Below are 13,613 nucleotides of genomic sequence, written 5' to 3'. Positions count from 1 at the left end.
AAGAATGGTCATTCCTCACCATGGTCTGACGTGCTGGTGATCAGTTGACAAACGAGCAAACACTATCATTATCGTTAGCAACACATTTCCCTGTGTACACAGAGATGCGCTGCCAACAAACAGTGGAACTGTATGGGGATGAACAATAGTGGTAACAATCATTCATCCTGGGCGTTGTGAAAGCTGATAACGAGCAGCAATTATCGGGAATGTGCGGTCATGTGAACAGTCCTCATTCCCGATCATTGTCCGATCTATCAGACCTTACATTTGGTGTTATCTTTATCGGTTAATTCTCCGCAGCTCCTAACACCACCCTTCATCCTTAGTGAAAAGCTGGAAAGAAAGTTATAGACTTTCATCACTAAAGGATTTTTTTGTTAATGCTGTTAGTAATGATTTTTTAAAAGTTCGGGGGCATTTTTTATGATTGCAGTTTACTGATTTTGGGCTACAACTTTTTTTTTTTCAATTGGTCTATTCAAAAGTTTCATAAATTTTTGTTCTACCGGGTTAAGTATCAGTCTGTCTGCAGAGCATCTTTCTTTCAGTTGCACGCCGCCAGGTTGCTTCTCTGATGGTTAAATGTAAAGTTCTTATCTCTGACATTTTGGACTAGATGGGTCCACTCCTCCTCTCAGTCACATCATGATGATGTTGAGGTCACCACCAAGTCTGACACCATGCCTTTGATCCAGGGCTCAGGGCATCCCTCCTGCTCCTCTTCCTTGAAGCTCCAGAAAAGCCTTTCAGGAAAAAAGCCTTTCCTCTCTGTCTTCATATACCCCCCTTCTAACGGGGTGACTTCTTTTTTCCTAAAAAGAGGCAACAAAACCTCATGTGCTATGAAAGATGTTAAAGGTAGTCTTCATGTTGATGATTTGTGTGAGAGGCATCAGCGTTTTGACTGCCATGAGGAGGAGGTTCATTCGGAGGTGGTGGACCCCATGCATAGTTGTGTTGGGGGTGGTAGTAGTAGTACTACTAGGACTTGGGGCAGTGTCATCCATAGCAACAGTGGCAAATACAGAAGAGGGAATCGGGAGGGGACTAAGGAGCCCATGATAATATGATCACAGTCTTATAAAAGTGGTGGGGACAGTGAGGACTATGATGAGGATTTTGTGTTGGACAGGACCTGGGAGCCAGATCGGGGTGCTGAAGAACCGGTGACATCACAGAAGGAGGCTGTTGGTCGCAGCTGCAAAAAAAAGCAAAGCAGAGGCAACCTTCAAAAAAACTGTGAGGGCCAGATCTTCTTCTACTGTGGTCAGCTCAGGAACCGGTGATGCCGGACGTAAGCCAAGCTTGGCTCAGGAACCGGTGATGCCAGACGTAAGCCAAGCTTGGCTGCCGCTAGCTCTGTGCAAGTATCTCCTGTTTGGTGGCTTTTCTCATGACTGCTGTTAACAAATTTGATGGCACAGTGTGTTTTTAACAGGCTGTTTGTTAACACTGTCAACCATACGTTTACCCTTAGCTATATATGAATTACTCTGCTGTGAAATGTTATAACTGTCTTTGCATTAAAGAGCCTAGGCTACTTTCCCACTGGCGTTTCTGGGTCCGCTTGTGAGATTCGTTTCAGAGCTCTCACATGCGGCCCAAAACGGATCAGTTCAGCCCCAATGTATTCTGAATGAATGCGGATCCGTTCAGAATGCATCAGTTTGGCTCCGTTCAGCCTCCATTCCGCTCTGGAGGCGGACACCAAAATGCTGCTTGCAGCGTTCTGATGTCCGCCTGAACGGATTCGTCCTGACACACAATGTAAGTCAATGGAGGCGGATCCGTTTTCACTGACACAATATGGTGCAATTGAAAACAAATCCGTCCCCCATTGACTTTAATTGTGAGAATAATACAAACGGATCCGTTATGAACGGATACAAGCATTTGCATTATCAGTGCGGATCCGTCTGTGCAGATACAAGACGGATCCGCACCGAACGCAGGTGTGAAAGTAGCCTTAAATGGGGGGGAGGGAAAGAGAACAATGAAAAAATTAAAATAAAAAAGAGAGAAAGACAAAACAGAAAAATATGAGTCCTAGGAGACCTCAGAGTGTTATATACCAATTTTTAGGGCAATAGGAGCACTTTTGATTCAGACCCACATTACATTTTTTGACAGATTTTCTACTATCTGAAACTGATGGCATGTCCTAGTTATATGTTATCAGTGTCCCATATGGAAATGCCCCTTTAAGAACACACACATACTCAACCTAAGGCCTCATGCACACGACCGTTGTTGTGTTCCGTTCCGGAAAAAATGGGGTTCCGTTGTTCCATGATCCGTTTCCGTTTTTGTTTCCGTGTGTCTTCCTTTATTTTTGGAGGATCACCAGACATAAAGGAAAGTAAAAAAAAATCTAAGACAGGTTTGCCATGCAAATGATAGGAAAAAAACGGACGCGGACACGGAAGACAATCTTGTGTGCCTCAGTGTTTTTTAGCGGTCCCATTGACTTGAATGGGTCCGCGAACCGTTTTCCGTGAAAATAATAGGAGAGGTTATATTTTTTTGACGGACTGGAACCACGCATCACGGATGCGGATGACAAACGGTGCATTAGCCGAGTTTTCAACGGACCCATTGAAGGTCAATGGGTCCGCAGAAAATCACGAAAAATGGCGCAACGGACACGGAATAAAACAACGGTTGTGTGCATGAGGCCTTACTGTGAGGAAGCTGAACAGGTGTTTGACCAGCAGCTATTGAAGGTGTATTGGCATATTTAGGGTGCCTTCACACGCTGCAAATATTATTTCCATTTCCGATTTCCGCAAATGAAAATCAATTACATTCATTTTAATGGAGCGGCAATCACATGGACTTCTGCCAACCCCCAATTTAAGGCCGCAGTTTTGGCGGGTCGGATACGAACCCATTCACTTCAATGGGACTGCAAAAGATGCGGACAGCACTCCGTGTGCTGTCCGCATCAGTTGCTCCGTTCCGTGGCCGCGCAAAAAAAAATATATAACCTGTCCTATTCTTTTCTGCGCTTTGTGGACAAGAATAGGCAGTTATATTAAAGGCTGTCCGTGCCGTCCTGCAAATTGCGGAACGCGCACAGACACCATCCGTGTTTTGCGGATCTGCGATTTGCGGACCGAAAAACACACCACGGTCGTGTGCATGTACCCTAAGTGAGTGGAACTGATTTCGGTCACAGAAAATTCTGCGACAAAATCTGCAGCGTCTGAAGGCGGAACAGAAAGTCCACACAGATCTTCAGATTTCTTTCATTTCCACACCAAATCTGCACCAAAAGACAACTGTGTTTCTTGCGGCTTTTGTTGCAGATTTGATGCAGATCTCACTATTTGCACTGCATTCCAATAAAAAAATCGCACAAACAATTGAAATGCTGCAAATTTCTAAATCTACTCGGCAGTTCAAAAAAAAAAAGAAGAACAAAGTGAGTCATTTATTACCTAGAAATACACCTATATTAGGCATATTTCTGGCGCAGATTGTTAAATGTACCATCTACTACGTGGTAGGGCAGCAACTGCACAGCCAGCAACTTGGCCAAGTGGGAGTTAGAGTTGCTTTCTGACCACACATTGTATCGATGACTGACAACAGTAGTTAGGAGGCAGAGGTGTAGCTATGCCTTCCAGCACCGGGGGCAAGGATTCAGCATGGCGCCCACCCACTATCCGGGAGATACTAGCACCAGCTAGCAGCAGCTGAGTTTGGCTTAGGTCTGGCACATTTTGACCCTGCACCAGGAGCATCAGCAGCATCAACATTTCCCGAGTTGACCACAACAGAAGCAAGATTTGGCCCTGGCAGTTTTTTGGAGGTTTACCTCTGCTCTTTAATGCCGCTGCAGCTACCACCCTATATCTCTGATGTCACCTGCTCCTTGGCACCCCAATCCAGCTACCAGGTCCTAGCCAACACACAATCATCATAATAGTTCTCTTCCTCCCTGCCACTTTTATCAAACTTTGATTTGTCATCATGCGCTCCTTGGCCCGCCTCAAGATTCCCTCCTCTGTATTTGTCCCAAGTGCCACTGTCACTACTACAAGTGCCACCAACACAGCTATGCATTGGGTTCCCTGCCTCCGCCTGAACCTCCTCCTCATGACAGGACACTGAGGCTTTTCACCTCAAGTCATCGACAGAAAAACTAGCTTGAGAGCCTTCCATAGCACATGGGGATTTGTTGCCTCTTCTTAGGCAAAAAAAAGGCGCACCACTAGAAGGGGACATTGAAGACAGAGAGGGTGCAACTGTAAGGCTTTTCTGCAGACACAAAGAGGAGCAGGTGGAACACGATGACCCCTGTCTCAAAGGCACAATGTCAGACTCAGAGGTGACATATACTGTATATCATCCTGATGTGACTGAGAGGATGAGGGAGCCATCCTGTCCACAATGTCATCCGCTTTGACCTCAGTAATAATCTGGTACTTACCAGAAGCAAGTGTGGCCTACTGCTTCTACTTCTTCTAGTAGCCAGATAGAGGCACAATTAAACAGCCCTCTCCTTCTACGAACACAGTGAACACTGGTATTGACAACTTACAACGGTTTTTAACGTAGTACAAAGTATTAAATTAAACTGGTATATTAAAGCATTACAATACATTAAATCAAACTGCAATTACAAATAGTAACTAAATTGAAAAAGATTTTTCGTTAATTAACAGGAGCGCAATTAAACATGCACTGCTATGAACACACCAGTAAAATGAGCTGAAATGCTTATTTATAAACAATATCAAACTTAAAGCTGTTTTTTCGGTAATTAAAAGAGGGGCAAATATACCTCCCCTTCTAAGAGCACAGTAGTATTGAAAGGGGCTGAACTGCACAATTATAATGGGTAGCAAAATTGCAACTGGTATGCTGCTGGTGCTTGAATGCTAGGAATAAGACTATAAAACAGAAGCTTGAGTTTTATTTTTTAAAACAAAATAATAGCAAAGACAGGTGCACTCTGCAGTCTTACTAAACCCTCAAACTGATTTTAAAATTGAGAGATTAGTCAACATGTCCTACGGTGTAGAACATGTCTAAGCCCGGGCACCACGCCAAGGTTTCTCAAGTAGCCCGGGACCTAACACTCTCCTACCTGAGCCGTATGGGCAATACCAGAAGCCAGTGGGCAAATTACAGGAGCATGAGGCCGCACCTAAATGTGACCCTCCATGAGGTGCACCTAAATGTGGCCTGTAGATGGAAAACAGGCACATTTAAATGTGCCTGTTTTCCATCTACAGGCCACATTTAGGTGCACCTGTGAGGCCTGGGACATATCAGCCAGTCTTGAGTGGGACTCGCAGACTCCTCCCTCCTCCCATTGCGAGCATGGCTACATGCTGGAGGTAACTGGTGAGTTGTTTGTGAATCGGATTCATGCTCCTGTAATTTGCCCACTGGCTCCTGGTATTGCCCATACGGCTCAGGTAGGAGAGTGTTAGGTCCCGGGCTACTTGAGAAACCTTGGCGTGGTGCCCGGGCTTAGACATGTTCTACACCGTAGGACATGTTGACTAATCTCTCAATTTTAAAATCAGTTTGAGGGTTTAGTAAGACTGCAGAGTGCACCTGTCTTTGCTATTATTTTGTTATATTGTTATATTGATTATGACATCCACACAATTGCTACCTTGTGTAGGATGTCTATTGTGGTACTTGTGGTTCGCCGCGGGCATCCTCCACCGTATGCATTTTTGCTGGGGATCGCCATTAGCAATGGGCCACAAGTGCAGGATTTGCTCCCCTATATATATGCACAACTGCATGTGGGTTTGAGCACCTCCTGCTAATACCACGCTAGTCTTTTTATTTTTTAAAGGCTGTCTATGTATAGACAAAAATTAGGTTGATACAGGATTTTTGTGATTGAAGTGCATTACATGAAGCTTCCAACTTAACAGCAGATGCCCTCATGTTGTCCCTCTATGAAAAAAACCCAGACTTTTCCACCTATTGATTCAATCTATCTAACCAAAATATTTCCCTAAACTATCCCTACAACACTCTAAGATTGCTGCCTTGTGTCTGTAACTGCAGTCTGTCAGTCTATGAGCCAATCAGGGCACCCCCTCCCATTCCTCCCAGGGTCATGTGACCCTCCATCTTTATCCTCCCTGCCCTTTTTGCCTCCAGTATTTTACAGTAAAATGGTGCGGGAAACACGTTACGCAATTTGTCCAAAGAGAATCTCCAAAATTTCAGATTTATTTAGAAGCAGAATGTTTATGAAATTCATAACAAATCGGCTTAGTTTAGAATCGATGCACTATCTCTACCATTGATAAAAATCATAAGTAAGGGTCCATTCACACATCCACAAAATGGGTCCACATCCGTTTCGCAATTCATTTTCAATGGGGCCACAAAAGATGCAGACAGCACACAGTGTGCTGTCCTCATCCGCACTTCCGTTCTGCGGCCCCGCAAAAAAAAAGAACATGTCCTATTCTTGTCCGCAGACACGGACAAGAAAAGGCATTTCTATTATAGTGCCAGCCATGCCACTGTCCGTGTTTTGCGGTTCCGCAATTTGCGGACCGCAAAACAGTTACAGACGTGTGAATGGACCCTAATGGGAAGAGAAGTGAGCTCTCTGCACTTCCCTGAGCTCCCTGTGCGGCTGGAGAATATTAACTCGTAAATTCTTGCAAAGATCATAAAGACCTGGGACAGTTTTACTATCATTGCGGTTACTATTGTAATCACTGAAAGCAAGGAAAGTCTGCAGTCAAGGGTTCCTGGGGAGCACGGGGTTAAACAGAAGTGTCTACGTGACCAGAGGCGGCAGAGCAGAGGGTTATGTGTGACCAGAGAGAGCAAAGGAGAGGGTCATGTGTGACCAGAGGCGGCAGAGGTGAGGGTTATGTGTGACCAGAGGCGGCAGCTGAGAGGGTTATGTGTGACCAGAGGCGGCAGAGGTGAGGGTTATGTGTGACCAGAGGCAGCAGAGGTGAGGGTTATGTGTGACCAGAGGCGGCAGAGGTGAGGGTTATGTGTGACCAGAGGCAGCAGAGGTGAGGGTTATGTGTGACCAGAGGCGGCAGAGGTGAGGGTTATGTGTGACCAGAGGCGGCAGAGGTGAGGGTTATGTGTGACCAGAGGCAGCAGATGAGAGGGTTATGTGTGACCAGAGGCAGCAGATGAGAGGGTTATGTGTGACCAGAGGCAGCAGCTGAGAGGGTTATGTGTGACCAGAGGCAGCAGCTGAGAGGGTTATGTGTGACCAGAGGCAGCAGAGGTGAGGGTTATGTGTGACCAGAGGCAGCAGATGAGAGGGTTATGTGTGACCAGAGGCAGCAGCTGAGAGGGTTATGTGTGACCAGAGGCAGCAGCTGAGAGGGTTATGTGTGACCAGAGGCAGCAGAGGTGAGGGTTATGTGTGACCAGAGGCAGCAGATGAGAGGGTTATGTGTGACCAGAGGCAGCAGCTGAGAGGGTTATGTGTGACCAGATGCGGCAGAGGTGAGGGTTATGTGTGACCAGAGGCGGCAGAGGTGAGGGTTATGTGTGACCAGAGACAGCAGCTGAGAGGGTTATGTGTGACCAGAGGCAGCAGATGAGAGGGTTATGTGTGACCAGAGGCGGCAGAGGTGAGGGTTATGTGTGACCAGAGGCAGCAGAGGTGAGGGTTATGTGTGACCAGAGACAGCAGCTGAGAGGGTTATGTGTGACCAGAGGCAGCAGCTGAGAGGGTTATGTGTGACCAGATGCGGCAGAGGTGAGGGTTATGTGTGACCAGAGGCGGCAGAGGTGAGGGTTATGTGTGACCAGAGACAGCAGCTGAGAGGGTTATGTGTGACCAGAGGCAGCAGATGAGAGGGTTATGTGTGACCAGAGGCGGCAGAGGTGAGGGTTATGTGTGACCAGAGGCAGCAGAGGTGAGGGTTATGTGTGACCAGAGAAAGCAAAGGAGAGGGTTATGTGTGACCAGAGGCAGCAGCTGAGAGGGTTATGTGTGACCAGAGAAAGCAAAGGAGAGGGTCATGTGTGACCAGAGGCGGCAGAGGTGAGGGTTATGTGTGACCAGAGGCGGCAGAGGTGAGGGTTATGTGTGACCAGAGGCAGCAGATGAGAGGGTTATGTGTGACCAGAGAAAGCAAAGGAGAGGGTCATGTGTGACCAGAGGCGGCAGAGGTGAGGGTTATGTGTGACCAGAGGCGGCAGAGGTGAGGGTTATGTGTGACCAGAGGCAGCAGATGAGAAGGTTATGTGTGACCAGAGGCAGCTGATGAGAGGGTTATGTGTGACCAGAGGCAGTAGAGTACAGGGTTATGTGTGACCAGAGGCAGAGGAGTGGGTTATGTGTGACCAGAGGCAGAGGAGTGGGTTATGTGTGACCAATGGCAAAGGAGAAGGTTATGTGTGACCAGAGGCGGCAGAGGTGAGGGTTATGTGTGACCAGAGGCAGCAGAGGTGAGGGTTATGTGTGACCAGAGGCAGCAGATGAGAGGGTAATGTGTGACCAGAGGCAGCTGATGAGAGGGTTATGTGTGACCAGAGGCAGTAGAGTACAGGGTTATGTGTGACCAGAGGCAGAGGAGTGGGTTATGTGTGACCAGAGGCAGAGGAGTGGGTTATGTGTGACCAATGGCAAAGGAGAAGGTTATGTCTGACCAGAGGCGGCAGAGGAGAGGTTTATGTGTGACCAGAGGCGGCAGAGGTGAGGGTTATGTGTGACCAGAGGCAGCAGATGAGAAGGTTATGTGTGACCAGAGGCAGCTGATGAGAGGGTTATGTGTGACCAGAGGCAGTAGAGTACAGGGTTATGTGTGACCAGAGGCAGAGGAGTGGGTTATGTGTGACCAGAGGCAGAGGAGTGGGTTATGTGTGACCAATGGCAAAGGAGAAGGTTATGTCTGACCAGAGGCGGCAGAGGAGAGGTTTATGTGTGACCAGAGGCGGCAGAGGTGAGGGTTATGTGTGACCAGAGGCAGCAGATGAGAAGGTTATGTGTGACCAGAGGCAGCTGATGAGAGGGTTATGTGTGACCAGAGGCAGTAGAGTACAGGGTTATGTGTGACCAGAGGCAGAGGAGTGGGTTATGTGTGACCAGAGGCAGAGGAGTGGGTTATGTGTGACCAATGGCAAAGGAGAAGGTTATGTCTGACCAGAGGCGGCAGAGGAGAGGTTTATGTGTGACCAGAGGCGGCAGAGGTGAGGGTTATGTGTGACCAGAGGCAGCAGATGAGAGGGTTATGTGTGACCAGAGGCAGCAGCTGAGAGGGTTATGTGTGACCAGAGGCAGCAGAGGGGAGAATTATGTGTGGCCAGAGGCAGCAGAGGAGAGGGTTATGTGTGACCAGAGGCAGCAGAGGAAAGGGTCATGTGTGATCAGAGGCAGCAGAGGAAAGGGTCATGTGTGACCAGAAGCAGCAGAGGAAAGGGTCATGTGTGGCCAGAGGCAGCAGAGGAAAGGGTCATGTGTGACCAGAGGCAGCAGAGGGGAGAATTATGTGTAACCAGAGGCAGCAGAGGGGAGGGTTATGTGTGACCAGAGGCAGAGGAGTGGGTTATGTGTGACCAGAGGCAGAGATGAGAGGGTTATGTGTGACCAGAGGCAGCAGAGGAGAAGGTTATGTGTGACCAGAGACAGCAGAGGAGAGGGTTATGTGTGACCAGAGACAGCAGAGGGGAGGGTTATGTGTGACCAATGGCAGAGGAGAGGGTTATGTGTGACCAGAGGCAGAGGAGAGGGTTATGTGTGACCAGAGGCAGAGGAGAGGGTTATGTGTGACCAGAGGCAGAGGAGAGGGTTATGTGTGACCAGAGGCAGAGATGAGAGGGTTATGTGTGACCAGAGGCAGCAGAGGAGAGGGTTATGTGTGACCAGAGAGAGCAGAGGGGAGGGTTATGTGTGACCAATGGCAGAGGAGAGGGTTATGTGTGACCAGAGGCAGAGGAGTGGGTTATGTGTGACCAGAGGCAGAGGAGAGGGTTATGTGTGACCAGAGGCAGAGGAGAGGTTTATGTGTGACCAGAGACAGAGGAGAGGGTTATGTGTGACCAGAGACAGAGGAGAGGGTTATGTGTGACCAGAGGCAGCAGATGAGAAGGTTATGTGTGACCAGAGACAGAGGAGAGGGTTATGTGTGACCAGAGGCAGTAGAGTACAGGTTTATGTGTGACCAGAGGCGGTAGAGTACAGGTTTATGTGTGACCAGAGACAGCAGAGAAGAGGGTTATGTGTCTCATCACAGCTTGAAGTCCATATTAACCAACTTTCACCAGAGGATTTATTGCACAGGGGAGAAGTGTGTGGACAATTTGCTGGAGCCTCATCTTTACCTCCAATGATATATGGAGCAGAGAGGCTCAGAAGACAAACACACAGCATCCTGGCTCCACAAGACTTCTGCACAGGCGCCCTCATAAAAGCCAAGATAAACAGTTTATCAGCCGCCCTCCAATGGAGATACATGCCCAGGATAAGGACAACAGCCCTACTGCAAGGGGGCTGGAGGGGGCTCTGGAAGAGGGAAATCTAATCTATCTATCTATCTATTATCTATCTATCATCTATTTTATCTATCTATCTATCTATCTATTATCTATCTATCTATCTATCTATCTATTATCTATCTATCTATTATCTATCTATCTATCTATCTATCTATCATCTATCTATCTATATCATATCTATCTATCTATCTATCTATTATCTATCTATCTATCTATCTATCTATCTATCTATTATCTATCTATCTATATCATATCTATCTATCTATCTATCTATCTATTATCTATCTATCTATCTATCTATCATCTATTTTATCTATCTATCTATCTATATCATATCTATCTATCTATTATCTATCTATCTATCTATTATCTATCTATCTATCTATCTATCTATCTATCTATCTATTATCTATCTATCTATCTATCTATCTATCATCAGCTATTTCTGTTTATTATCTATATCTAGCTATTCATTATCTATTATATATCTCATATCTATCTATTATCTATCTATCTATCTATCTATCTATCTATCTATCTATTATCAGCTATTTCTGTTTATTATCTATATCTAGCTATTCATTATCTATTATATATCTCATATCTATCTATCTATCTATCTATCTATCTATCTATCTATCTATCTATCTATCTATCTATCTCCTATCTCCTATCTATCTATCTCCTATCTATCTATCTATTATCTCATATCTATCTATCTATTATCTATCTATCTATCTATCTATCTATCTATCTATCTATCTATCTATCTATCTATCCGTCCATCCATCCATCCATCCACCCCCTTGCTGCCCCACATCTTGTATCCTCAGTCCACTCTCCCTACAATCCCCATGGACCTGCAGATGACACAGCCTTCTGCCCTTTCTCCCCGGAGCCTCCTCCATGTCTTCTCCTTCCTCCACACACCAGACGCCTGCACTGACGAGTCCAGTGTGTATTGGGGACTAGAGCCACCAGCAGAGGGCGACAGACACCGGCTCCCGCTTGCTGTAGCCTGCAGAGAATGGGCACAGACGTTCCCCCCACTCCACTATTCAAGTGAAAGAGGGAGGTGTCAGGGAAGCAACCAACCATGACCACAGGCCATCTCACTACTTAAACCTGCATGACATCACAGCCGTATGGAGCCGGGCTAATAAATCCAAAGTAGCCAGAGGGACTGGAGACAGAGCTGAGCACTGGAGAAGCAGAGAGGAGCTGCAGGATCTCCCCAGGGTGAGGGACATGTGCACATGGGAGGACTGCCCTAACTTCACTTTCACCCACTAGTCTTCCTGGCACCTCTCAGCTGGTGCTGCTATCATTGCTATTATCACCCTCATCATTTTCCTCCTACCCCCCCTATTATCCCTCTCTTCCCACTTGGAGAAACTGAGTCCCTGGTTGCCATGGTGTCCCAGCTGAAAGTGGAGAATATTTAACAAGGGGGAGGCTGGAGCCAGCAGGCAGACAAACTGGTGCCATCAGGACTGGAGAAGAGACAAGGCTTGAGCTGCTTGTGCTGGACTGCAATGAGAGGGGGGGACCAGACAACTTCTCCAAACCCCCCTCATCCCTTCTGATGCATCATTTATGATCCCTGACAAGAGAGGATAGCCCAGGTCACTGAGTTCTCTCCAGCACCATGGATCATTCCCAGTGCCTTGTGACTATCTATGCCCTGGTGGTCTTCTTGGGACTCAGAATAGACCAAGCTGTGTGCCAGCATTACTTACACATCAGACCAGCTCCTAGTGAAAAGCTACCACTGGTGGATCTTATCGAACATCCGGACCCTATCTTTGATCCCAGGGAGAAGGATCTTAATGAGACTGAGCTGAGGACTCTCTTGGGTGGCCACTTTGACCCCAACTTTATGGCCATCAACGTGCCCGAGGAGAGACTTGGAGTGGAGGACCTGGCAGAGCTTGACCTGCTCCTGAGGCAGAAGCCCTCTGGGGCCATGCCAGCTGAAATCAAGGGGTTGGAGTTTTATGAGGGGCTTCAAGGAAAGAAACACAGACTGAGTAAGAAACTGAGAAGGAAGCTCCAGATGTGGCTCTGGTCCCAAACCTTCTGCCCTGTACTCTACACGTGGAATGACTTGGGCATCAGATTTTGGCCCCGCTACATGAAAGTGGGCAGCTGCTACACCAAGAGGTCTTGTTCTGTACCAGAGGGGATGGTTTGTAAAGTTTCCAAGTCCATGCATCTGACCATCTTAAGGTGGAGATGTCAACGCAGGCTAAACCAGCGCTGCACGTGGATACCCATACAGTACCCCATCATATCCGAGTGCAAGTGCTCCTGCTAGGACTCCATGGACCTCAGTAAAGACATGGCTTTATGGTTAATGTTGTATGCACTGTAACATGTAGGAATGTATATGTCTGTATATATGGTACCAGTTTAAATTACTATTAAAAGGTCAGTATTATTCTTTTAAGTAACCAGTGTCTACTGCATTTCCCAGGCGATTCATCTGGTTTTTTTATTTTTCCGTTCTACGTTTTATTTTATAATAATTATTATTATTATTATTATTTGTATCTGTATTTATATACAAAGAGCACTTCGCGTGGCGAAGCCTTTTTTTTTTGTTTTGTTTAAATTTATTATTTTTTTAATTATTTGGAATACTTTATTATAGATGCTATTTCCATTATTTGGAAAAAAAAATGCCTTGATGAACCTCAAATTAAAAAAGAAAAAATTTAACTTTTCAGCTACTGTATATAGAGAGAACACCTTTTTTTTTTGGAAAGAACAAATCTTGTCAATGAAGATTATCTGCTATTTATTCTTTTATTTTTATCTCTTTGTAGTAAAGTTCAGATTAGAATTAAACCACTAAAATAGTCAACCCTTTCGCAGTCTCTGTTATATCCTGTACGTGTCTCTGCTTTTTAGGCTTCTTGCACACGAACGTTGTGCATCCGTTCCGTGCATTTGGAGACCGCAATTTGCCGGGACGGATCGAGACCCATTCAACTTGAAGGGGTCCGTGATCCGTCCGCACCGCAAAAAAAAAATAGAACAAGTTCTATTTTTTTGTGGTGCGGGAGGCACGGACAGAAACATCACGGAAGCGCTCCGTGGGGTTCCGATCCGTGCTTCCGTTCCGCATCTCCGTGATTGCGGACCCG

At 46.4% G+C, this 13,613-nt stretch overlaps 1 protein-coding gene across 1 annotated transcript; it reads left to right on the top strand.

Annotated features, from left to right (window-relative positions):
• Positions 1-11,633: 11,633 nt before the first annotated feature.
• On the top strand, positions 11,634-12,845 carry NOG (noggin). The gene has a single exon (XM_040436514.1). It carries the CDS (start codon positions 12,113-12,115, stop codon positions 12,779-12,781), a length of 669 nt encoding a protein of 222 aa, XP_040292448.1. The 5' UTR covers positions 11,634-12,112; the 3' UTR covers positions 12,782-12,845.
• Positions 12,846-13,613: the final 768 nt, after the last annotated feature.

This window comes from Bufo bufo, chromosome 6 (assembly GCF_905171765.1).
Source record: "Bufo bufo chromosome 6, aBufBuf1.1, whole genome shotgun sequence".
NCBI lineage: Eukaryota > Metazoa > Chordata > Amphibia > Anura > Bufonidae > Bufo > Bufo bufo.
The sequence above is the reverse complement of the archived record's forward strand: the minus strand, read 5'-3'. Positions and strand labels throughout refer to the sequence as shown.

Coding starts and splice junctions, on each gene's coding strand:
- NOG (XM_040436514.1), top strand. CDS start 12,113: ATGGATCATTCCCAGTGCCTTGTGACTATCTATGCCCTGGTGGTCTTC.